Source organism: Dunckerocampus dactyliophorus, chromosome 6 (assembly GCF_027744805.1).
Source record: "Dunckerocampus dactyliophorus isolate RoL2022-P2 chromosome 6, RoL_Ddac_1.1, whole genome shotgun sequence".
Taxonomy (NCBI): domain Eukaryota; kingdom Metazoa; phylum Chordata; class Actinopteri; order Syngnathiformes; family Syngnathidae; genus Dunckerocampus; species Dunckerocampus dactyliophorus.
The window spans coordinates 12,952,666-12,979,811 of record NC_072824.1 but is presented as its reverse complement, the minus strand read 5'-3'; the positions used below and the strand labels follow the sequence as shown (position 1 = coordinate 12,979,811).

General features: G+C 43.8%; 1 protein-coding gene across 1 annotated transcript; it reads right to left on the bottom strand.

The window, feature by feature from the left end:
- Positions 1-281: 281 nt before the first annotated feature.
- Positions 282-11,145, bottom strand: mchr1a (melanin-concentrating hormone receptor 1a). Its single transcript, XM_054778031.1, has 4 exons — positions 11,123-11,145; positions 10,791-10,991; positions 10,615-10,694; positions 282-2,119 (listed from the first exon to the last, which is right to left on the bottom strand). Exons 3-4 carry the CDS (start codon positions 10,688-10,690, stop codon positions 1,098-1,100), a joined length of 1,098 nt encoding a protein of 365 aa, XP_054634006.1. The 5' UTR covers positions 10,691-10,694; positions 10,791-10,991; positions 11,123-11,145; the 3' UTR covers positions 282-1,097.
- Positions 11,146-27,146: the final 16,001 nt, after the last annotated feature.

The following is a 27,146-nucleotide window of genomic DNA, read 5'->3' as shown; positions in this document are numbered from 1 at the left end:
CATTTTGAGTTGCTACGATGACATTTTAGCCAAATGGACCAGTCTGCTGCATCATTTTTTCACTTTCATTTTTGGGGTGTCTTTGATTTCCCCCCTCTATAGGGTGATCATTTTCATTTCTATCAAATTATGTGGCATCATTTTGTTACTAATACATCACCCACTTATTATCAGGAAAGATATTCAAGAACATTTTTCCCCCAGTTTAGATCTGATGTGTTTCCGAAGTGTTCCTTTCATTTTTTTGAGCAGTGTATTTATGCATTATAATATTTCAAATGCAGAGAATGTATCAAAGTGCCTCCCGATCCACCCATACCTAAAATGTTCTTCTGTATGCGGCCCTTGGTGAAAAGATTTGGATACCCCTGCCCTAAAAGGAGTAGAAAAAAAACAATGAGGCTGTTTTAGTTGTGGTGAGCTGTTCAATTGTTTTGTTGCTTTCGTTATGAACTTTGCAAAAATTAGAATTTTGTGTGCAACTGTTGATATCGTGATGTATTGTTGCTGATTATTTCAGGTATTGTCAGGAGGGGCGGATGCCACAGCAAGGAAAGTAGGGTCCCAACGCAAGACGAAAGCAACTTCTAATACAAAAATAAGGTTTAATAACAAAAAGTGTCCACACAGGCAAAGTACAAACAAAGGAAAATCCACTAGAAGGTAACTAACAAGAAAACACTAACAGCATAAGGCTGTTAGGGAAAAAACTAGAAAATGTAACAGAAAACACTGCAGGCAAACCAGACAGATGACTAACTATACAGAGCAGGTAATGCAAGCAAACAAGGGAGCCAGAAAGCAGGTTAAGGGGAACAGGAGCCGGACTGAGCGGTAGCAGGTAACAGGAGGGTACAATCTGACAAAGGTGAGTAGCTGCTGCCTTGCTTAGGAGGAATCCAGATTGATGATTGCCCACAGGTGCGCTCCGGCATCTCCGCCCACGCCGGCTGAGGTGCACTGCGGACAAATGGCAGATAGGCGGCAGCAGAGCGACAAGCAAAGCGTGACAGGTATATGATATTACCCTTGGCAATATCTTGTAATAATAATGTTCATTCACAATTCCCACCCCCTATTGCTCATTGGGTGATTATTCACTGTGTGGGGACATTGGACGGTAACATCTCCCTGGAGGCTGGCTCCATGTGAGCCCCCCCTGGCACCATCCTCATACTCACGCTGCCCCCCTCTGCAGTGCTAGAGTTGACATTAAACTTCATGCTGGCCGGACGTACGGCTCTGAGGAACTGCCTCTTGAAGGTTTCACTCAGGACAATGTAGAGAAAGGGGTTAATGCAGCTGTTAGCGTAGCCCATGCTGATGGCTATGTTGTAGGCATAGGAGAAGGCCAGGCTCGGGTTCTGCACGCCCAGGTGGATCAGCTGGAGGATATAGTAGGGAGCCCAGCAGATGAAAAAGGCCAAGCAGATGGCGACCGCCATACGGGTCACCTTCCTGGTGCGTACCCTCAGACTCCTCTGAGGAAGTGGGGCCACGCTGGTAGACATGTGCTGCAGGATCTTGAAGAACACTCTGCAGATGATAGCCAGAGGGATAGCAAAGGCCAGGAAAAACTGGTACAGCGTGAACCAGTATGTGTCGGTGACTGGGTCGGGCAGAAGCAGGGCGCAGGCCACCAGGCCGTCAGGTAGACGCATCAGGTCGGCGTACAACCACACGGGGATGATGGTGATCAAGGACAGAGCCCAGACAAAGACGATGACCAGCGAGGCCACAAAAGGCGTCCGGATGTAGTTGAAGCGGATGGGATGGACCGTGGCGATGTAACGATCGAGGGTCATGGCCGTGAGAATGTAAGTGCTCACAATCTGACTGTTGGAGTCCAGCGCAGTAATGACTGTGCACATTGCGGCTCCAAAGCGCCATGTCCCGTTGCCTAGCAACTGGTGGATTAGGAAAGGCATCCCGAGGAGGAACAGGACATCCACAATGGACAAATTTAAGATGAAGACGTCAGGAACAGTTTGCTTGGCGCGACACTTCGTTTTCTTCATGATAGTGTAGATCACAATACAGTTGCCCAGGATGCCGAAAAGGAAGATGATGCCAAAGATGACAAGGAGGATGGCGCTGCAATGAGGGGGACTGTCCACAGCTGAAGACAGAAGTGAAAAGGACAACATAATTAAAAACACCGGCTTAATACACAGGCGGAATTGTCAGGTGGTTGTTTTACCTTTTAGAATGCAATCATATACTGTAACAGTTAGGTCCACATGGGTTAGGACAATTGCAGAGTTGACCATACACTCCCCCACCATATCTGATCATGTGGGATGCTTTGGACCCTGAACTGTTCCTTTCCATCTCCACATTCTCCCATCATTCTGATGCAAGCTGACCGTGGTTTCACCTGTCCAAACAATCTGATTCTTTTTTAGATGTATATTCTGGCTTTTGTGTTTCTGAATGTTACCAGTGGCTTATGCCATGTTTAAAGTGGTCATGACACCAAAACACATGTTAATCTTGTGTTTTGCCGTGCAAAACAACATTGAAAGGCATATTTCCTGTGTTAGATGTATGCTCGAATGTTGACCTATTTATCCTTTTTTACATTTTTCGACATTGACAAACAGAGCACGCCCTCTTGGAACTACGTATGGAACACAGTCGTCCCTTGTTACATCGCAGTTCGAACATCGTTCCTCGCTCTATTGCGGTTTTCCAAAGATTAATTACTTAATAAATGGTTGCTGTTTTGTGGTTGACTATGGCCTGTTGTTAGTAAAAAAAAAAAAAAATAGAAAAACATGTCATATATAGTATTCTGGTCACAAGGTGTCAGTAATGTTACATTGATGAGACATTAACTTACATTACATTACCTTAAAACTGCATATAGTCAGCCATGGCATGTCCGACAAAAATAGTTCTCCTCCCATTCCGTGTGGAAGTGGTAGGTTTTTGGCTTCTTACTTTGTCCTTCTTCCCTACTCCGTTTAAAACACTTTCTTAAAGGGTCACTGACATGATTTATCAGCTTTGCTTAAACATGTTCTATATTGTTTGTAATTATGTTGTACTTTGTTCATTTTATGAAAACGACCTGTAAATTTAAAAAAATTACATTTATTCCTCATGGTGGGAGCCATGACAAACTCCAGCCGCAGACAAGGGGCATTTCCCATGTGACATCAGTGCAGTCAAACTTCATAAGTAAACAAACATGGTGATATACGAGACAGAGGATGTTTACACTGATTATAGCAAAGATTTGAGCGATGTGTCAATAGGTTTTGAGGAGGAAAAAACATCTGGAGATGAAATACAGGTACTACCCAAAAAATTAGAATATCAAGTAAAAGTTGTTTTATTTTGGCAATTTAACATAAAAGATTAAACCAACTAATTTTATTGAGCCGTTACATGCAAATTGACATTTCTCAAGCAGCTCCTTGTTGTAACTTTGCTGATTAAGATTTTCATCTTCTTAAAACCACAAACCCACAAACTCAGAAAATTAGAATACTGTGAAAAGCTTCAGTTTTGTAGGTTCAAAGAGTCAAATTCTAATCAGGCAAGTAATCCAAAACACCTGCAAAAGGGTCTTGAGCCTTTCAAAAAGCTTTCTTAGGTTGGCTCCGAAGAGTTCAGACATGGGGAAGACTGCTGATCTGACAGTTGTGCAGAAAACTCTCATTGACTTGAAAGTCAATGAAAATTGAAAGTGGACAGTCAAGTGGAAGGAAGAAGTGTGGTAGAAAACGGTGTACAAGCAGGAGAGATGACCGCAGGCTGGAGAGGGTGGTCAGGAAAGGGCCATTCAAAAGTGGGGGAACTTCATAAGGAGTGAACCGATGCTGGAGTTGTTGCTTCAAGAGAAACAACACGCAGGCGGATGCTGGACATGGGCTTCAAATGTCGAATTCCTGTTGTCTAACCTCTCCTCAATAGTAATCAACGCTAGAGGCACCTTCCGTGGGCAAGAGAAAAGAAGGACTGGTCTGTTGCCCAGTGGGTAAAAGTCCTCTTTTCTGATTAGAGCAAGTTGTGCACCTCATTTGGCAACAAAGGTCCCAGAGTCTGGAGGAAGACTGGAGAAGAGCACGATAGAAGATGCATGAAGTCCAGTGTTAGGTTTCCCCAGTCTGTGATGACTTGGGGATCCATGTCAGCTGCTGGTGTTGGTCCTCTGTGCTTCATTAAGTCAAACATAACCGCAGCCGTCTACCAGGACATTTTAGAGCACTTCATGCTTGCTTCAGTAGAACAGCTTTATGGAGATGCAGACTTCATCTTCCAGCAGGACTTGGCACCTACTCACAGTGGTAAAAGTACAGAGTCTTGGTTCAACGACCATGGGATTACCATCTTTGATTGGCCTGCAAACTCACCTGACCTGAACCCCATAGAAAATCTGTGGGGCACTATCAAGAGAAAACTGTACGGGAAGAGACCAAACAATAAAAAACAGCTAAAGGCCACAATTGAAGCATGCTGGTCTTCCATAACCCCTGAGATATGCCACAAACTGGTAGCATCCATGCCACGCCGGATGAAGGCAGTTATTCGGGCAAAAGGGGCCTCAACCAAGTACTAAATACAGGTGCAAGAGTTTAGCTTTGGAGGCCTCACATTTTTGTATTTAAAACCCTTTTTTACATTGACTTTATGTAATATTCTAATTTTGTGAGTTTTTGAATTTGAGTTTTTTTAAACTGCAAGACCTGATCAGCAAAATTCATAGAAATAAAAACTTGAAATATATTGATTTGCATATTATTTGTTTATATAATATGTCAAATCCACCTTTTTAAGTTGAACTGCAGAAATACAACAACCTTTTCAAGATATTCTAATTTTCTGAGTAGTACCTGTAGAGAACTTGCATAACAGGGAATTAAGCTGTATTTATTCGAACCACTGACGATGACACTCGTGTGTCGGATGCGGGGGTGTAAAATGACAAAGACATGAAGATGAAGATTGGTCAGCTTCAAAACACAGAATGGTACAAACACAGAATTACCTTGGAGTTGCTTATCCCTCAATTACTGTTTTAAATAGGCTTTTTAATTAATGTAAAGGGGTCTTTAGAGCCTTTTTTATTGTGTATTTCAATGCCATCGCCTCCCCGCCCCTCACCGACAACATATCGCTATGAAAATATGTTTTATAACATGTATAATGCTTTGGTGGCATAGGGTTTAGAATACAATATATAAATAAGACATGACTTACTCTGTTCTGTGGCAACTTTGATGTTGTTCTTCTCCTTTTTCCTGTGTAGCTTAGCATCAGGAATAGCATCCTTAGCATCCAAAATGTGTTTTATAGCGTACTTTCAAACCAAGTGCTTCTTGTAAAGGTGTTCCTTCATAGCAGTCTTCAGTTAAATGAACATTACAAAGAACAGAATGCGAGGCGAGCGTCCATTTGTCTCTCGTTCTTTGTAGTTGCTTCGTTCATTGTAGTCTTAAACCTTCTTTTTAAAATAAAACAAACTTAAAGTATCACTCAGGCACCGTGAACAGCCAGCGGCAACAACTACTACAACTACTATTTTAAATAAAAATATACCAAACAAAGTCGACGAGTTACCTCGACAAGCATTTGTTGACACTGCTTTCGCTGAGAGGGTCGACTGTGCTGATGTCACTTTGGAAACGCCCCTTTTCTGTGACTGGAGTTTGTCATGGCTCCCGCCATAAACAATAAATGTAATTTTTGCAAATTTACTGTTTGCTTTCATAAAAAGAACATAATTATAAACAATATAGAACATATTTAAGCAAAGTTGATAAATCATGTCAGTGACCCTTTAAGTTTAGAACAAATAAATTGGTGGCTAACTCGTGTCCCTGCAGTGATAGCTTTTGCATTAGTGTTGCGAATGTGGTGTAAACAAAGAATAACAGGAGTATAAAGGTGACTATAGGGGTGTTAGTTCATGTCTGCAGGGCTCTAATCATGGTTAAAGAAAATGCATTTAAAAAGTAAACAGGTTTTCTATGCTATGAAAAATAACTATGAAAATGTATTAATAATGAATCCTACTTCTCAGAAATTCACTTTTCACTGTTGGGTCTGGAACCAATTAACCGCGATTTACGAGAGTGGTTTACTGTGGTTTCATATTGTTGTTTGGGTTTTTTAATTAGTTAATTGCAATGACTTTACATGGACTACATATTATCTTATCTTTTAACAGTGCTGCTTTATTTTCCATGAAAGAAAATACATACATGTCCAATTCAAAATAAATCAATTAACCATCAATGGCAAACAACCAAACACCACCAGCAGAGAAAAATAGAAATGAAAAAACTAAATAAGTAATTAAGAATAGTAATAATAACTAGATGATTGCAATGTCTGAATACATTGCGTGTGAATACCCAAGCCTAATGAGGTGGAGGGACAAAAAAGAACAAAAAAGGAATAATAAAAGGAAAAAGGAATAAAATTTAATGTATCAGAGTATTCAAGACTAAAAAAGCATGAAAGACAAAATACATATGATGTAGGTTAAATGTAATAGGTTAAGTCTAACAACTGAAGTCAAAGAATTACGTCTTTACTTCCAAAGAAAAAAAAGGCTAAAATGAATGAAAATGGCTAAAAATTATACAATGCTAATGTTAGCATGCTAGTAAAGCTAACATGCTAACATTAGCCCACTACCACTTAAATAGCACCCTAAATGATAACCAAATGGTGCAGGTTTCGCCTTTAACAATAAAAAACACAAGTAAAAAATAATTTTTGCAGAAAAAAAATCTCCAATGATTTGAACATTCTGTTCTGCACAATTATCGACGAGCAAAATTTGTTATCGTGACAGGCCTACTGATGTATAATGTGATGTACTGAAATGCTGTGGGTTTTTAGCGTTGTTCTCACATACGATTGTTTTAGATTAAATTTTTACCTGAGATCATATTTATCCTCTCTTGTAGAAAAGTACTGTATGAACATTCTGTCTTGGAGGTGATCCGAATTGGTTGAAAAATATGAGAAATATGGAACTTTGAAAAATTCCCCATTCATTTTAAATGGGGAAAAACTCAACACAGGTACACCGTACACTATACTTGATTACAATCTAGTGGTTCAAATGTGTAGTACACCTCATCACTAGTGCAGCTTAGGGGCACCTGAGGGAATCTTCAAAGAAAAGTCCCACACAGTATGGCGTAGACCAATAATTCTTGCAGAAAAAAAAAAAAATTCTCCAATGATTTGAACATTCTGTCTTGGAGGTGGTCTGAATTGGTTGAGAAATGTGAGAATGGTGGAAGTTTGAAAAATGGCCCATTGACTTTCAATTGGAAAAAGTCTGTGGAATTTTTGGATTTTTGGAAAATCTGAGAATCTTTCGAAAAAACTGAAATGGTCGCACCCTACTCCCGAACAAATTTGATGCTCGAATGGTGTGAATCGGTTGAAAAATGTAGGAGGGGTTAAGCGTCAAAAAGCTGCGGAATGCTAATAAAAAGAATAATTTTTTAAAAATTGCGCAGAATCTTATAAGTGTGAATGCCCTGAATTAAATTAAAAATACATATATATCTACAATATATAATGTTGGCCTACATTTTATCTGTAATTTTGTCTTCATTCTTAATTGCATTATAAAAGTCTTCTGGACATAAATAATAGTAAACGTTAATTTCTCCAGTTCAATGATCTGTTTCGGGGTTGTTGTCCTTATTAATTTTATATTAGGTGCTAATGTCTCTTTCCATGTCCTTGGAAACTCTGTGCATTTGTGTACTTGTCTAGGGAGGGGCGGTCACTGTGTGTGACTGGCCAATCACAGAGCGTGAAGAGTGAATACATAATGAGGATTTTCCGTCATCACGATTACGGATAATGACAAGCTATACTCGTTTCATGCCCGTACTCTGCATTATCCGTAACGGATACTCATCTACACGAGTATCCGGCTCATCCCTTGACAAAGAATCTAAATATGTAGATAAAGTAAATGTCGGACTTATATTTATGGTGTAAATCACAATATGGGGTAACTATGGTGCTTGGCGGAGGTCTTTGCTCTCTGAGTGCTTGTCTCGTTGTTCATGATTTATGATGATTTATTTACATACATTTTATATGCATATACATTGTTATATTCTCTAATAGTTTCCATTTAGTAGAGGTGAAGTTTGATCAGATTCAGCAAGATACTGTACAGCGTTTTCCCGTTTATCGCGGTGGACAGGTTGAAATCTGTGAAGTAGTCAATTTGTGTAGTTATATATATTTTAAGGCTGTAAAACCCCTCACAATACACTTTATACACTTTTCTCAGACAGGCATTTCCCACATTTTAAACACTCTCGAAGTTAAAATTTTGTTTGAATTTTAATGAGCAATCTACTAGGTTGGACACAATAAATTATTAAGTAACTCACACGTATTCACTTCTCTGTTTGTGACGTTCGGCTGTAGCGTTTTTGTATCCTTTGTAAAACATGTTGCTCATGCCGTCATCCTCCTCCTCGTCCTACTCCTTGAACCGAAGATTCATTTAGCCGGTTAGCTTCTTCTTATTCTTTTTCTTCTATTATTTATTGACGGTTAGCAAGCAGCTCCCACAGTTACCCAGTTTGCTAGTGACGGCACAAAGGAGATTGATTGAAAATGGTCTACAGCCAATCAGGACGCAGAACACAATGGGCGGGGTTCTCCCTTAGCCAATTAAGACTGTTGTGGCTCTATATTTTGTCAGCTATTGTCTACTGTGGGTTCTTAATGTGCTTGTACAGGCATGTAAACACCCTGCCATTGGCTGGCAAACAATCCAGGCTGTACCCCGCCTCTTGCCCGAAGTCAGCTGGGATAGGCTCCAGCATACCCCCGCGATCCTAGTGAGGACAACAGCATAGAAAATGGATGGATGGATGGATGGAGGCACGTAAACACACTGAGACAGGCGGAGCTGCACACGTCTTCAATGTGAGTATACTACACCCTGTAATGGTAGCAGTAGTAAATACAATAACAAACGCATACAACAGAGCACTGATAGATTGCTCTAATACACCACAAGGACGCAGAACACAATGCATGTTCATATGCTGTTAAAAAAAAATATGCAAAATTGCACTTAAAAAATCAGTGAAACAGCTAATATCTGCAAAAGGTGAACCGCGATGTAGGGAAGGAACATTGTACATTACAATATCATCTGCATACAAAGCTAATTTATATACAGTATCTCACTTCCAATTTGAATCCCATTTATATTGTTATTTTGTCTAATGCCAATGCCAATACTTCTATATACAGGGAAATTAGTAATGGGCATAATGGGTCACCCTGACTGGTTTCTCTCTGAATTATGAATGGTCTTGATAAAGTTCCATTAATTTTAACTCTGGAAGACAGGGTACCATATAACACTTGTATCTATAAACTGAATTCTAATCACAATCCAAAGAAGTTTAAAATCTCAAACAGAAAGGGCCAATTTACCAAATCAAAGGCCTTTTCGGCATCTACTTTTCGGACATATGCATGTTCGAAATAAATTAAACCAAACCAAATTGTCAATAGAACAGCTTCTTGATTGTTCTTTTGCACATAGTAAATTATATTTATTGTCTGTCTTATGTTGTCTGATAATATTCTGCCTGGTATAAATCCACATTGATCAGGATCAATTATCTACGATACACTTTTTGAGCCTGTTGGCTCAAATAGCTGATATTATCTTACGATCCGTGTTTAATTATTCTCTGATGAGAAAAAATGTAACCTTGACGGTCCAGATGGCATCCAACGTTACTGGCATGACAAGGAGATCCCACCTGAGATGTTTTCTATCTGGCACAGTGGAGGGGGGGTCCATCATGATCTGGGGTGCTTTTTCATTCAGTGGAGCACTGGAGCTTCAGGTGGTGCAGGGTCGTCAAACGGCGGATGCTTACGTGCAGATGTTGCAGCGGGCATCCCTCATGACTGAGGGTCCTCGTCTGTGTGGTAACAGCTGGGTTTTTCAACAGGACAACGCTGCAGTTCACAATGCTTGCGTGACCAAGGACTTCTTCAGGGAGATCCATTTGGGGATGGATGACAAGGGAAGTTTATAAACATGGCAATCAGTTCCAGACAGTTGATGCCCTTCGTGAAGCCATCTTCACCACTTGGAGCAACGTTCCCACTAGCCTCCTGGAAACACTCACATCAAGCATGCCCAAACCCATTTTTGAAGTGATTAACAAGAACGATGGAGCTACTCATTACTGAGTCCTACTGAGAACATTTTTGGTTCTGGTTTGGAGAGTTGTTTTTTTTTTTTTTTTGAGCGATGGACTTTTTTATGTGTGACTTTTGATCAGCTGATAAACAGCCTATTTCAGTTTAATTGCTGTTTTCAATAAATTACTTTTTCAAAATGCTTTTTGTCTCACTCCCCCTTCTTGCTTTTGCATATTGTAGCTCTTCCTAAAACCTCACGCAACAGGGGCAGCATGGCAGTTACTTTGAAATCCCAAAAAATCATTTAGTGTAAATGCTGTACTGTACTCCTTTTTTTCTTACATTGCAGTGAACCACAATTCCACAAGAAAGGAACATCACACAAATTAAGAAAAAACTTACTAAAGGAAAAGGAACACACAAAAGTGGATGTCACACCTATATTTCTGTATTTCTTACGAATGTGATGTGGTGGTGATGTTTCTCTCCTTTTGGGATGGTAAGACGAGTCCATGCAGCTAGATGAAAATGAAATAATGTTTTTTAAACGGAAAACATGACATAAACAAAAACATTTTACAAAACATGTGACGTGATATGTGTACATTACCTACCTAATGCTGTTGTGTTGATGTATTCCAGAGAAAAATTGGAATCGTGACGGAAATCCATCTTTGATATCTCCCAAGTAAGTCAGCAAGTGTTGTTTTATTAAATCAAATACAACCGATGCAGCCTCAGTTTCAGTCTTCCTCTCTCAAGTTGCTGCTCGTCACTGAGCGTCTTTCTCACTGCCTGGCACTCATCACTCAGCTCTGAAGGAGTTCCACAAGTGGAGAAACATCTAATTTTCACTCTCTACTTATACATTTTTCAATGTGAACTGTAAAAACACAGTGCAGGGTAACTTTACCGTGCATAATCATCATACACCTTGTTTACTTACGTGCACAGCACAACGGCTTCAATTTGCACCGCCATTCTGAACCACTTGGTGTCACTGTTGTCTCTCATTCCATCCACGCTCGTCTTCAGTCAACATCTGGGCCGGGTTGTTCATCCATTCATTTTCTATACCGCTTCTCCTCATTAGGGTCGCGGCGGTATGCTGGAGCCTATCCCAGCTGACTGACAGGCAGGGTAAACCCTGGACGCCAGTCAATCGTAGGGCACATATAGACAAACAACCATTCACACCTATGGACAATTTAGAGTAGTAGTAGTACTTTATTAATCCCACAGCAGGGAAATTCATCTGTTACAGCAGCAAGCAAGATACACAAGTATGTACACAAGTAAAGAATGCATAGTCATTGACAATGCATGCAATGCATAGACATAGTGAATAAAAAAATGGTTCAGGTGTTGTAGAGCCTGATAGCGGTCGGTATGAAGGACCTGCGGAACCTCTCCTTCTTACACCGTAGGTGTAACAGTCTGTTGCTGAAGGAGCTGCCCAGGGAAACAACAGTGTCATGTAGCGGGTGAGAGGTGTTGTCCATGATGGATGTCAGCTTAGCCAACATCCTTCTCTCCCCCACTTCCTCCACGGAGTCCAAAGGACCGTCCAGGACAGAGCTAGCTCGCCTGATCAGTCTATTTATCCTGCTCCTGTCCCTGTCCGTGCTGCCCCTTCTCCAGCAGCCCACAGCGTAGAAGATGGCTGAGGCCACCACAGAGTCATAGAAGGTCCGTAAGAGAGTCCTGCACACACCAAAGGACCTCAGTCTCCTCAGCAGGTGGAGGCGACTCTGGCCCTTCTTGTAGAGGGCGTGGGTGTTGACGGACCAGTCCAGTTTGTTGTTAAGGTGAACACCCAGGAATTTGTAGCTGTCTACCAACTCTATGTCCGCTCCCTGGATGTTCACCGGTGTGAAGTGGCATGTTTTCCTCTGGAAGTTAATGATCATCTCCTTTGTCTTGCTGGTGTTGAGTTGCAGCTGGTTAAGCTCACTCCAGCTGACAAAGTCCCTGATGACCGTCCTGTATTCCAGATCATTCCCCTCCGAAACACAACCAACAATGGCTGTGTCATCGGAGAACTTCTGGATGTGACACTATGGGGAGTTGTGTGTGAAGTCCGAGGTGTAGAGGGTGAAGAGGAAAGGGGAGAGCACCGTACCCTGAGGGGCACCTGTGCTGCAGAGTACCATGTCAGACACACAGTGACGGAGCCTCACATACTGTGGTCTATTGGTGAGGTAGTCTATAACCCATGCAGTCAGTTGTTGGTCTACTCCCACACTCTCCATCTTCACTCTGAGCAGTGACGGCTGGATAGTGTTAAAGGCACTGGAGAAGTAAAAAAACATGACCCTCACAGCGCTCCCGCTGTCCTCCAGGTGTAACAGTGATCTGTGCAGCAGGTAGATCACTGCGTCGTCTACTCCGATCCTAGGCCGGTAAGCAAACTGCAGGGGGTCCAGCTGAGTGCCCACCAGGGGTCGCAGGTGCTGCAGGATAATCCTCTCCATGGTTTTCATCAGGTGAGAGGTCAAGGCAACAGGCCTGAAGTGGTTAGGCTCCTTGGGACGTGGTGTCTTTGGTATCGGGACCACACAGAAGGTCTTCCACAGTCGCCAATTAACCTAACATACATGTTTTGCAAACTCCACACAGAAATACCCAACGGAGATTCGAACCCAGGTGTGGCCAACTGTGTGGCCAACATGCTCACCCCAAGCCCACCGTGCGGTTGTTCAAAGCTCGGTTATTTATTTAACCACTGGTTAAGTAGACTCAACCGACCGTTAACTTCAACGGCAGGGTTATCTTGTTGTCCAAAACTTGGTTAACTTTAACCGTCTGTTAACTTGACGTTAAAGTTAACACACCTGTTATAATAGACAGAAAAACATGCTTTTAACTGCCTTGATTTTAAAGGAAACTATTTTATTGAACCGTGTTGAGCTTGCAAATTCTATCTTAGTCATGTTTAACCTTCCTCTTGTGTTAGGGTCGGCACCGACCCGTTTTAAATTGAAATTTAATTGAAATGCATCAAAGAATCACTTAAAATTAGTTTCTTGCATCAAGGCTTTTTGACTTTGTCAGGAAACTATTTCAACTAAATGAAACCAAAAAAAAAATCTTTTCACTCAATTTTAAAATGCTCTGGTTGAAATTATGACGATTGTATTGTTAGGGTCGTCCCGGTTATAATAATATGATTATAAAGCAATATTTAGAGCCAAAACTGAACTCATAAGTGCACTGTCAGCCAACAGACTGACAGCCAGCTCCTCTTCTAATCATGTAAGCTTTAGGAGATTGTAATTGTGCCGGGTTTTCCAGTATACCTGCAGATAATCATGTAAGCTTTAGTTAGGAGATTCTCATTTTGCTGGGTTTCCAGTATACAGACCCTTTCCAAAAAATTTGAATGTCATGGAAAAGTTGTTTAATTTCCATAATTCCATTCAAAAAGTAAAACTTTCATAGATTATAGATTCAGGGCCCACAATTTAAACGATTTCAAGTGTTTATTTGTTTATTTTTACGTAATTTGGGCTTCCAGCTCATAAAAGCCACGAAAACAGGAATTCAAAAAATTAGAATACTGTGAAGAAATCACCATTTACTTTTCAGTTTTTGCAGGAAAAAAAAGAAAGAAATTAGGATCACATCAAATCAATCAAAATATGGTACTTTCAAAACGATATGTCAATCTTAAATACTTGGTTGGGAATCCCTTTGCCTTAATCACTGCCTCGATGCGACGTGGCATTGAAGCAATCAGCCTGTGGCATTGCCTGGGAGTTATGGAAGCCCAGATTTCCTTGATGCTTGCTGTCAGGTCTTCTTTGTTGTTGGGTCTGGTGCCCCTCATTTTCCTCTTGAGAATACCCCATAGATTCTCAATGGGGTTTAGGTCCGGTGAGTTGGCTGGCCAGTCAAGCACTGTGATGGCATGGGCATCAAACCAGGTTTTGGTGCTTCTGGCGGTATGGGCAGGGGCCAAGTCCTGCTGGAAGATGAAATCTGCATCTCCATACAGATCCTCTAAAACATTCTGGTAGACTGTTGCGGTGACCTTGGATTTAAGAAAGCAGAGTTTACCAACACCTGCATCGGACATTGCACCCCAAATCATGACGGACTGTGGATATTTCACACTGGACCTCAGGCAGCTTGGGTTCTGTTCCTCACCCGTCTTCCTCCAAACCCTTGGACCTTGAATCCCAAATGAAAGGCACACTTTACTTTCATCGGAAAAGAGGACCTTGGACCACTGGCCAACAGTCCAGTCCTTCTTCTCCTTGGCCCAGTGGAGACGCTTCCTACGTTGGCTCAGGTTCAGAAGTGGCTTGACCCGAGGAACCCGACAGTTGTAGCCCATCTCCCGGATGCGTCTGAATGTGGTGGTTTTTGAAGCTGTGACTCCCGCCTCATTCCACTCTTTCTGGATCTCTGCCAGATTCTTGAATCTTCCCTGTTTGATAATCCGCTGAAGCCCACGGTCATCTCTTTTGCTGGTGCATCTTCTCCTGCCACATTTTGCCCTTCCTCTAGACTTTCCATTGATATGCTTGGACACAGCACTCTGTGAACAACCAGCCTCCTTAGCTATGAACTTTTGTGGCTTACCCATCCTATGGAGGGTATCAATGATGGTCTTCTGGCTTGTCGTCATGTCTGCAGTCTTCCCCATATTGAACCGAACTGAGACAATTGAACCAAACTGAAGCAATTTAATGACACCTGGGGAAGCCTGTGCAGGTGATTTGAGGTTAGTAGATGATTAGTGTGTGACACTCAGTTTAAAACATTCATGCCCTGCAAAATTTGGGCTGATTTCTTCACAGTATTCCAATTTTTTGAATTCCTGTTTTCGTGGGTTTAATGAGCTGGAAGCCCAAATTATGTAAAAATAAACAAATAAATACTTGAAATCGTTTAAATTGTGGGCTCTGAATCTATAATCTATGAAAGTTTAACTTTTTGAATGGAATTATGGAAATTAAACAACTTTTCCATGACATTCCAATTTTTTGGAAAGGGTCTGTATGTACCAGCAGAAAAACAACATCAAAGACAGGCATGTCGAGACATGTGAGGTGAATTCACTCATTTGATTGGCCATTTGACTGGCAGATTTCACATTTACAATTTGCATCATGGAAAGAATCAGAAGTACAGTGAACCAAGCTCTGGACCAAATTTTTGGTGACAATGAGGGAGAGGACACAGACCAGCATAGCGATTCAGATGAACAGTTTTCTGGGGAGAAGGACAATGTGGGGTATCATCCAGAAGACACAAACACATCTGATGAGTCGGATGAGGAGGTTGCTGGTGCTAAAGCTGCTCCTGCTGAAAGATTCAAATCCAAAAATGGCAAGATCTTTTGGAGCTCAGTACGTCATGTTGTGCACGGCATGGCAGGGCAGCTGCTGCAAATGTCATCAAGACATGTTTTGAGTTGTTTGTGCCACTGTCACTGAAAAGAATCATTACTATGACGAACACTGAAGGGGAAAAAAAGTCTATGGCGACATGTGGAAAGACATTGATGAGGAATTCCTGGATGCTTTCATTGGTGTTGTTCTTTTTGCTGGAGTGCACAGATCCTGCAATGAGGCCACTGATAATCGATGGGGCGCATCCACAGGCAGGAATATTTTCCGGTCAGCAATGTCACTTCAGACATTTCAAATGATATGAAGAATCCTCAGATTGGACAACAGAGAGACCAGAGCAAGATCTGACAAACTTGCTCCCATCAGGGATGTTTGGGAGAGATGGGTGCAGCTCCTCCCACTGATGTTCAACCCAGGGCCAGAGGTGCATCCTAACCCTCTGCATCAACATCCTCCTCAGCCAGCCCTGCCTCAACACCCACCAGAACAGCGCCAAACCCAGTCAGGCTGCCTGATTTGAAATGAAAGAGGTGCCACGTCTGTCCAAGCAGTCAGGACAGAAAGACAAATGTATCGTGTTTCAACTGCAAGAAATATGTCTGCAAAGAACACACAAAAAGTGTCACTTTTTGCCACACATGCATCTACACACACATATACATAAGCTTGTTCTTGCACACAAAAGATTTTACTCTCATTTAGCCTTGTGTTTGTTTTGGAACTAGTAATTTGTTTCGATTTGCTTGATTGGTTGTTGTGTATTTGGCCATGCAAATCTATATTTTGTGTCATGACCTGTTCTGTGTTTATATTAAAGTTATTTTGCTGATGTAGAAACAAACCAAACACAACTTCTCATCACTGCATTAAGCATCGCCAAGAAAACCATTCTCATCAATTGGAAATGAAGGAAGAAACTGAATATAGCTCTTTACAAAAATCTTTTGTTAGATCATATAGCTATGGAGAGAATGTCTGCTGAATCTAAAGAACAAATGTCAGAATTTCAGTCTATATGGGCACCAATAATTAATTCCCTGACCTGACTCTCGGGGGGGTAAGGGTGTCTGTCTCTGCTCCTGGGGGTCTCCTTCATCTGGTTTGGGGTGTCCTGGTCGCTGGGTGGTCCTGGTACCTTGGGGGCGGGCGGGGGCGGGCTTGATGTCGGCGGGTCTTCTTTGCTGGAGTGCCTGCCTGGGGGGGCTGGTGGGTGGGGGTGGGGAGGGGTCCGGGTTGGGTGATGGGGCGGGGTTGGGGGTCCGTCCAGGGGGCGGCGTTGGTTGACCTCCGGGGTGATGGGTGGGCGGGGTGGCGCTGGCTCTCCTTTGCCTCTGGGGGGGGGGCGGGGTCTGCCTTGGGCCCTCCTGCTCGGCTGCCGCGTGGGGTCGTCCGGTGTGGGGTGTGGGGGCCGGCCTTTCCCCCTGGTGGGGAGGCGGGTGCTTGAGCCCAGCTGCCCCTGCGGAGCTATCTCCCCTGGGTGGGAGGGTGGGTTGGGTTGGCCCTTTTTTTTTTTTTATTTATTACTTAATTTATTACTTATTTTATTTTATTTTACTGATTTATGTGTGTGGTGTATGTGTGACAGGTGGGAGCTGCTTGTTGTCCTCCGGCGCCTGTGGCTTTCCCTCGGGTGACTGGGAGCGCGGAGGTGGGGGTCGCGGATGTGCGGTTTGGGCTTGGGGTGGGGGGTGCATGGTGCTGAGGTGGGGGGATCCCTTGCTTTCTCCCTTCAGGGACGGGGCCGCTGTGGCTTGGTGGGCGGGGGTTGTGGGAGCCGCGGGCGGGTGGGCGTGTGGGTGCGCGTGGGGGCGGGCGGCGTGGTGTTCTTCTGCGTGGGGCTGGCCGGGATCGGCGGGGGATGCTTGCTCCGGGGTGGGGCGGTCAGGGGTGGCTTTGGTCAGGGCTTGGGGGTGGGGCTGGAGGGCGGTCCCTGCTACCTGCTGGTGTCTGGCTGGTCTCTGCTTCCTGGCTGGCGGTTGTCTCCCTCCCTCCGAGGTTTCTCCCTTGGCGTGTTGGTGGATGGGCGGGGGGTGGGGTGGTGGCCGGTCTGCGGCATGGCGGGGCGGGCGGGGGCATCTGCTTGGCACCGGGCGGGGTGTCACTCCTCTTGTGGGCCCTGTCGTGCGGTGCTTGCTTCTCTGTCTCTCCCTGGCGCCTCTGGCTTGCGTGCTTCATGGGTGTGGCCGTGCTCCGCTCTATGTGGGGTCCGGTGCTCGCCGTAGTGTTGCTCCCTTGCCGGCCGTGGTGGTATGCGGGGGGCGCGGTTCCTGCTGTTCTGGTGGCGGTCGGATCTGCCTTGGGGCGTGTGGCTGGTCCGTGGTGTTTGGCGGTTTGGGGGTGGCGCTGTGGACGCTACCTCCGGTGGGGCTCCGGTGTTGGGGGGAACTGGGGGTATCGCCTCTGGGGGGTTGGGTGGGCCGGACTGGGCATCCTGGCGGGCCGGGTAGGGCCTGTGGTGTGTCCTGCGGCCTGTGGCTCGCCTGAGCCTGGGCTGTGGTGGGTGGCCGGTCGGTCATGTGTCCTTGGTTCCCCCCTGCTCGGTTTGGGTGGCGTTGGGGTATGGGGCCCCCGTCCTTCCTGTTTCACTGCACCACCTCACATACATGTAGGACTTTGGGGGGTGGCCTACGGTCGGGCGTGGTTGAGGAGGGGAGCTGCCTGGCGGGGCTCCTTTGCACCTGCCGTGCCACTAACCTGTTGCCCCCCAATTTTAATCGCACAGTAGACACTTAGGGTTTGGGGGGGCTGGTCAGGTGAGGGGCCCTCCGAGCGGCAGCTGTCCCCCGATTTTAATTGCATCATTAGCTATGATCCACATACACCCCTATCAAATACATGCACACAGATACACCCCTCAGGGACACAGAGACCAGCTCTTCATAGCTGTCCTATTTTTTAAAATGTTATTTATTAATTATTTTTTAATTGCATAATAGACACAATCACACCTTATCACATACACGGGTGGGGCGGGCTGGATTGGGGTGCCTCGTGCCTGTTCCGCGGCACCTGCCTGCCAGGGTCGGGGCTGTGGCCGGGGACCTGGCCGTCGCGGTGGCTCGTCCGGGGTGGCCTGGCTTGTGGGATGCCTTTGTCTGGTTCGCCTGCCTTTCCCTGGGGTGGCCCTCTGGGGCCTGTTGATGCCGGGGTTTGCACCGGGGGGCGGCTTGCGGTGCTTCCCCTGGACTGACACGTGTCGCGGGCAGCTCTGCGCTCCTGGGGCGGGTTCGGCAGTCTCTGAGGGGCGGTGCCGGTGCTGCGGGTGGCCCGCGTGCCGCCGCGGGGGTTTGTGGTTGCTGCGCTGCTGGGGCGCCGGGCCGACTGGTGGGTTCGGGCTTGGTCATGCTTGCGGGTACTGTTGGCCTGGGTGGCGGGGGGCGAAAGGGACGTGTGCCCTGGGGCCGGGCCCGCTGGGGGGGGTTGTGCTCTGCCGGGCGCTTGGGCGTTTGTCGCCGCTGCTCTTTGTGCTCTGCTGGGCCGCTGTCTGTGTCCCCGGTCTGTCTGCGGGCTTGTCGGGAGTGGGGCTCCGGTGCGCGGGTGGTGCGCTGTCAGCTCTGGTGGCATGTGGCTTGTGTTCGCCGCTTCATCTCTCGGCGTTTTCTCACCTCCGTTGGGGCCTGGCTGGTGCCCATCGTTGGGCGGCGCGACGAGCGCTGTGCACTGCGCCCTTGCCGCTCTCCTGTTGCTTCTGGCGGCGTGACCCCCGCCAACCTCCGGCCGCTGAACCGGGCAGCTTCAGCGGCTTCAGCAGCTCTTCGGGTTTCAACGAAGTGTGCACTGGTGAATGCGAGGTCAGTTTCAAATAAGACTTTTATCCTCCAGGACCTCTTTAAGGAGCATTCTTGGATTTATTATTCGTCACTGAGACCTGGATTCATGCCGGTGAGTCCGCTTCCTTCTCTGAGCTGTTGCCTCCCGATTGTACCTTCATTAACACGCCAAGAACTACCGGCCGTGGAGGAGGCATCACACTATTCTTTTATCTCGCTTGGAAAACTGTGTGGGTGTCAGGGAGACTGCCCTTGATTGGTTTAGGTCTTACTTGTCAGGGAGATGCCTTACTGTGGGACTTGGTGACTCCACCTCATCTACTGCCCCCCTTGAATGTGGAGTCCCCCAGGGATCAATCCTGGGGCCCATCCTATTTGTTCTGTACCTAATCCCACTTAGCACAATTTTTAGAAAGCATGGCATCTCCTATCACTTTTATGCAGATGATTGCCAGATCTATTTACCAATTACAAGAAATGACCATGCCCCCCTGACTCCCCTTCTTGAGTGCTTTAGTGCCGTCAAGGTCTGGTTGGCTCAAAATTTTTTAAAGCTCAATGAGGGGAAGACAGAAGTTATCATCCTTAATAATAATGACCCCCACTTGGACTTGGGTCCCATGAAAAACCATGTCAGTCCCACAGCCACCAGCCTTGGCGTCATCATTGATAGTGATTTTAAACTTAATAAACAAATCAATGCCGTTGTAAAATCTTGTTTTTATCATCTTCGGCTTTTATCCAAAGTCAAATCATTTTTATCTTTGCAACATTTCGAACAAGCCATGCACGCTTTTATCTCGTCACGTCTGGACTACTGTAATGCCCTTTACTCTGGAATAAGCCCTAAATTACTCTCTCGCTTACAGTTAGTCCAGAATTCTGCAGCACGGCTTTTAACAGCAACCAAAAAGAGGGAGCATATTACCCCAATTTTAGCTTCCCTGCACTGGTTGCCTGTGCGTTTTAGAATTGATTTTAAGATTTTATTGTCTGTTTTTAAGGCCTTGAATGGGCTGGCCCCTCAGTACATTTCGGACCTCATCCAAATTTACACTCCAGCGCGCACTTTGAGGTCCGAAGGCCAGCTCCAACTGGTGGCGCCTAAGACCAGACTTAAGACCAGGGGAGACCGGGCCTTTTCTGTTGTCGGCCCAAAGCTGTGGAACACTCTCCCCCCTCATGTAAAAATGGCCCCCACAATTGAAAGCTTTAAGTTTCGTCTTAAAACCCACTTTTATTCTGTGGCTTTTAACTCGGCGTGAGTCGTGTGGTCCTCTGTGTCTTTTATTATTTTTTAAGTTTTTATTGGTTCTATTTATTTTAGTTTTTTAAATTAAATTTACTTATTTATTTTTTACCTACTTCTTGGACTTTTGGCTTTTATTGTTTCGATTTCTTGTTTTAAATATTTTATTGTAGTACGTTTCTTTGTTTCTATTTGATCTTTTAGTTTTTATTGTCGTAATTTTTACTTGTTATTTACATTTACATTTCTTTATTTACTTATTATTTATGGTTTTGCTAGTCTGTGCAGCACTTTGGAAACAGTGTTTATAAAATGTGCTATATAAATAAAGTGGATTGGATTGAATTGGATTGGATGATACATCTCTGCCACCCGTGCCTCCGCCGGGTGGGTGGAGGGTGTGCCTCCTGCATCCCTGGACGGGGCGGTCCTGTGTCGGGGGTCGGGCGGGGGTTGGCCCGGGGCGGGCCGGGCTCCGCTCCCTGGGGATGGGGGTGGCGGGGGATTGGCGCTTCCAGCGTCTCCGGGCCTGCCTGTGTGTGGCCCCTGGTACTCGTCTGCCTTTGTGGGGTGTGATCTCTCGCTGGTCTCAGGGGTTGGCTGTCCTCCGGCCCGCCGGCACCCTGTCTTTGGCTGGGATTATCTCTATGGTCTTCCCGGGGGGTAGGGCTCTCTGGACTGGTTCTTGGGCGCTAATCTTTGTGCTGCCTGCCCCTGTGGGCCTGGTGGCCTTCTGACGGTGGGGGCTCGGCCTGGCTCTCTGGGAGGAGAAGGGCGGCCCCTTTCCTTTCATGCATTCTCAGTGACAATTACACGCCCACACATTTTTGCACCTTTATATATATGAAGTCTTCCTCACATACAGAGATACCTGTACATATGCACACTCACAGTACATACGTACTTCCCCACATTACTCACTGAGTTAACCAGGGTGTTATTATGTTGTTGGTTTTATTACAGCGACGGTGATATCAGCAGTATGATTATAGTTTTTTTTACAATGATGTGCATTACAGTAATTATCATTCTGTTCACTATCATAGATAATCATTTCATTACTACAATTATGTGTGACTGTTTCAATGCAGTATTGTCATTGTGATCACTGTCATAGTTCATCATTTCATTACTACTATTATGTGTGACTGTTTCAATGCAGTATTGTCATTGTGATCACTATCATAGTTCATCATTTCATGACTACTATTATGTGTGACTGTTTCAATGCAGTATTGTCATTGTGATCACTGTCATAGTTCATCATTTCATGACTGCTATTATGTGTGATTGTCAGTGCGTTGTCATTGTGGTTGTTGATATTGTTTTGTCCTTTGTCCTTATGTCCTTGTTCGTCTTTATAGTTGTCACAGACATTTATTTGCTGATGTCGTTCTGTATGTTTCTGTTGTTCTGTTCTTGTTGTCACAATTGTTGTTGTTGCCGCTGTTGTCCTTGTCTCTTGTCTCTTTTTTTTTTTGTCCCCCTCTTATCCCCGCTTTTCTTTTCTCGTCTTCTCTTTCCCCTCCTGCTCCGGTCCGGTCGCTCCGAATTTGCTTAATAACAAGCATCTAAGTTAAATAAATTCTATATAACAGGGGAAGTGTATATCACACTTCTCCCTGGCAGAGGAAATCTGTTGAGCACTTGACGGCATTTAGATCTACAATTCTATCTGCTTTAAAGGCTGGACAGGACAGGGGTAAAATAAATAAATAAATAAATAAATACAAATAAATAAATAAATAAATAAAGTTATTTTGCTGAAAAAAAAACGTTTTTTACCTTTTCTTGACGTGAATATATATGGGTGGAAACTGACCCGAACACAACAGATTAAAAGGAAAAAATAAATAAAACTAATTTATTTAAGAAATGTGTTCTATACCCCTCAGTAATAGTCAGGTAACAAAACAACCTTTTATTTATTAATATGAATCTCTTGAAGTTCACTTTACCATTTTTTTAAATTGAAATTGAGGGGTATACTGACAAAAAAGACCCAAAGGCCCACACCAAAAGTATTAAAACCACCATTTTCATGGATGAGGAAGCCTAACAAGGTAACCAAGAGATGAGAAACAAAGTGAATGGTAACTTACTGTTTTTAGTGTATTAGCAACTATTTTAATGGAATAATTGTACATAGAGCTATTTCAGGCTTTATCAGCGTCACAAGCATGTATTTTTATGAACTTTAAATTTGAGGCGATAGTTACATTATTTTTAAAGCTTTCCAGAGGAATTGTAAGTATAGCGTGTCTGATGGTGTACATAGTCTTGCCTTTGCAATGTATTGAAAGCTGTGCTCTATAACAAATAAAACATACATTTGATAAATATGGCTCATGTGTCGTTTATACATGAATAGCTATGATATGTATTATCATCTTGGCACCAATATTAGGTTGAACCCTAAGACTCTTGCTTCGAACGTGAGCCGACTTTCAGTATTTTTCTATTAGCCGCTTGTGCTGAACAAAATATTTTTAACCAAAAACATTTTTATTTAATTGTGTTGTTCATAAATTGCGCACTTGTTTTAATTCGTAAAACATTTAGCTTCATTTGTTGCAGAATACAATTTCAACATTTTTAAGTTAAGCGTGTCTGGGCTCTTACTTTGAAGGCTGGTTAAGTAGTTCCGCTATTCGGCGTAGGGCCTGAGGTTCATTTTGCTGTACAGCTGGAAACTATGTTAAATATCGCTTACTTTTATTAATAATATATTTAACTAAAATATTTTTTGTTTAATTTCTTTTTTCGTTTCATTCTGAATTTTTTCACTAAACCGGAGGCCAACAAAATGAGGAATTGTGGGGTATAGTGGCGCTGACCAGTGACGTCAACCACGCGGTTAACTTTGATGGTGCTGTTAACTAACGACGTGACTATGTTTTGAAAAACGCATATTTAACGGTCGGTTAGCTAATGGTTAAGAATTTAACCGGTCGTTAGGGGTTAACTAGTGGTTTTCTCAATAGTCCTCCTGGTGCGTCCCCACCGGAGGCGGATATAAAAAGTCTCCCTAATAGCTGTAGATGAAGACAGTCTCAAGTGAGACATTACAATTTACACAAGACACAGGCAAAATATGGTTTTATATATATATATATATATATATATATATATATATATATATATATATATATATATATATATATATATATATATATAATATATATATATACGTATATATATATACATATATATATATGTATATATATATATATATATATATATATATATATATGTATATATATACAGTATATATCTACAGACTTTTAGAAAGCAGACATTTGTTTTCATTAAGGACACGAGGGAGGGTGTTCAAAGGACTTTTCATATTATAGCTAATTCCAGACAACCTTCAGACAGTGTCACACATCAGTACATATTTGAAATTCGTTTTGTATTCATCATTTACAGTACAACTGTCTCAATAGGATGCCGTTTTCTTTCTCCTACAGCAAAGTGATGCCAGAATTTCTGTAACTAAAGGTTGCCATAGCTTTTAAAAAGAAGCCCCGCTCACCCTACATACCACCTTGCAGGCTTTTTGTGTCTGTGTTTTTTGACATTTGTCACATTTCCCAAAGCCAATTTTCCGGTTCTCCTTTCATACGTAAATTCAAAACATTGTCAGTCTCGTTTTTCACTATGTCGCTCAACTTGAAATGTGAGTTTGCCATTGATTAAGCACCTTGTTGTTCATAAATTTTACCAAGGTGTATGCTCTGACTTTAAAATAATTCAATTGATTCCACCTGCAGCTTGTCGTGGTTGAATATGTATTTTTAAAGCTGTCCCCAAGCACTGAGTGATCAAAAACCTTCAGGAGACTAATTTGTGTTTTTGAAGGACTGGCAAATGTCATCTGTGGAGTGGATGAAAAAAAAAAATACTGCGCTCACTGAAAATGCTGGACAACTCAATTTTCAAGTGACTTGATGTGGGCGCAAAATGGGGCATTCTTATTGTCCTTTATCAGCAGAGCAACAACTAAAAGATTACAATCTTGCAGCCCATTAATTGATCGAAACCTGAACAGTCCAGTTGCGATGCCTTGAGAACAAAATTATCTGCTGGATGAATGATATTCACAAACCCCCACCTGCGACACTCAGCCTACACTAAAGATCAATGGAAATGTCTGTTGAAAGAATGAAGACACGGAAGGACCTGACGGGGTATCACCTTCCTGCCTGAAAGCCTGCACAGAACAGCTGCCACCCATCTTCACTCGGATCTTCTACCGCATGCTAACATATGAGTCGATAGCTTTGTTTACACTTGGACGCACTTTGTCCTTGCAAGGATACGCAATTTTGCATGCCAATGAGTAAATTGGACGTAAACAGGTGTGAAGTATGTGTAAACTGCAACCCCCCCACCCAGCGGAGAAGAAAAGGTTGGCCGACGACCTGAATGAGTTCTACTGTAGATTTTCACATTCAACCCCCACCTCACTCACATCTCCAACCTCCAGCAATACCATCCGATGCCTACCTGCACCCCCAACCCCCACCTGCGACACTCAGCCTGCACTAAAGATCAATGGAAAGGATGTCTGTTGAAAGAATGAAGACAAGGAAGGGCCTGGCGGGGTATCACCTTCCTGCCTGAAAGCCTGCACAGAACAGCTGACACCCATCTTCACTCGGATCTTCAACAAATCACTAGAGCTGTGTGATTTCTCCTCTTGCCTGAAAATGTCCACCATTGTCCCGGTTCCAAAAAAACCCTCCATCACAAGATTGAATGACTACAGACCAGTGGCCCTGACGTCTGTGGTCATGAAATCTTTCGAGAGACTGGTGTTAGTCCACCTGAAAGGCATTACAGGCCCACTGCAGGGATCCCCTGCAGTTTGCTTACCGGCCAAACAGGTGTGTAGAGGATGCAGTGAACATGGGACTGCACTACATCCTCAAACACTTCGACTCTGCAGGGACATATGCCAGGATCTTGTTTGTGGACTTTAGTTCTGCCTTGAACACTATAATCCCGAACATCCTCCTTCAGAAGCTCACCCAGCTCACTGTGCCCTCCTCCACCTGTCAGTGGACCAACAGCTTCCTGACTGCAGCAAGTGAGGCTGAGGAGCACCATATCCAGCTCCCGGACCATCAGCATTAGTGCCCCCCAGGGGTGCGTCCTCTGCCCTCTGCTCTTTTCCTTATATACAAATGACTGCAACCTCAGGCGACCCAGCTGTGAAACTGCTGAAATTTGCAGATGACACCGCTGTCATTGGTCTCATCAGTGACAGCGATGAAGCTGCTTATCGACGCAAGGTGGCTCAGCTGGTCTCCTGGTATGGTCAGAACAATCTGGAACTGAATCCACTTAAGACTGTGGAGATGACAATGGACTTCAGACGATCCCACCGCCCTCACCCCCCACCCCCTTACAATCCTCAACAACCCTGTGTCTACAGTGGACTCCTTCAGGTTCCTCCAATAATTCAGTCTGTTCTCTGCACCTCCATTACAGTTTGGTTTGGTCCTGCTACAAACTGGACAAGAGCAGACTGCTACGGACAATCAGGTCCGCAGGGGAAACCATCGGGACCAGCCTGCCCTCCATAGAGGAACTGTACCGGTCCAGAGCCAAGAAGAGGGCAGGCAACATCTGTTCGGACCGCTCACACCCCGCACACAAACTGTACCAATTCCTCCCCTCCGGTAGGTGATACAGAGCACTGTTCGCCAAAACAGCCAGACACAAAAACAGTTTCTTCGCCCTGGCTGTCAAACTATTGAATTCTTAACCCCCACCCCACAAGCTGACCGGTATGTACAGTATGTATATATGTATGTACACTGTATGTGCTACCTTATTATTTATCCATATTTATATTATCAACCACTTCTAGTTTGCACCCACAAGCATTTGCACTACGTACTGCTTTGGACACAACACTGTGAATTTGTAAACTGTAACATAAATACCATAATTATAATTAATCTATAATATTCAATGTAAATATGTGAAGTAGTATTGTCCTTCTCCTATGTAAACTTATTTACTATTTTTGTACCTTGTAACAGACAGCGATGTTGACTGCAGTCAAATTCCTAGTGTGGTAAACACACAAGGCCAATGAAGCTGACTCTGAAAGTTGTTGAAAAGAAGGCTTGCTACTTTGTTTTTTGAAATGTCAGAAGTGTTTATTTGTAAATGTTCCATTTACCTTTATTAGTAAAGTTTTTGGATTTAACCGAGAGTATTGTAGTTCAATAATAAAAGTAATCTTTCAAAATACAACTTTCCTAATTGTGCATAGTGTAAAGTTTCTCTTCTGTTGGTTTGAAATAAGCCACAATGCACCACACCCGCAGCCTGCAGCGTTATTAGTGACAGACTCCATCAGCTAGATCACCTCCTTGCAAGTTTTGTCACATCTGAAGATCTTACTTTAAATGTAGTTTTTAACTTTGACCAGCTCACAATGCTGCTCAGCATGAAACTGCTGTGTGAATCCATTCATTTCATTTCATTTGTTTCAAGCAAGAGCTGACACTGTGACTGATCAATGAAAACGCTAATTACGTGGTGTACTTACTCCCTAGTCATACTCATGCCCGA

What these genes read in the sequence shown, in the direction of transcription:
- mchr1a (XM_054778031.1), bottom strand. Translation starts at nt 10,690, where the DNA reads ATGGACTCGTCTTACCATCCCAAAAGGAGAGAAACATCACCACCACAT. An exon ending in TAAGAAATACAGAAATATAG is followed by an intron (nt 2,120 to 10,614) that starts GTGTGACATCCA and finishes TTCTGTCTTCAG; the next exon opens with CTGTGGACAGTCCCCCTCAT.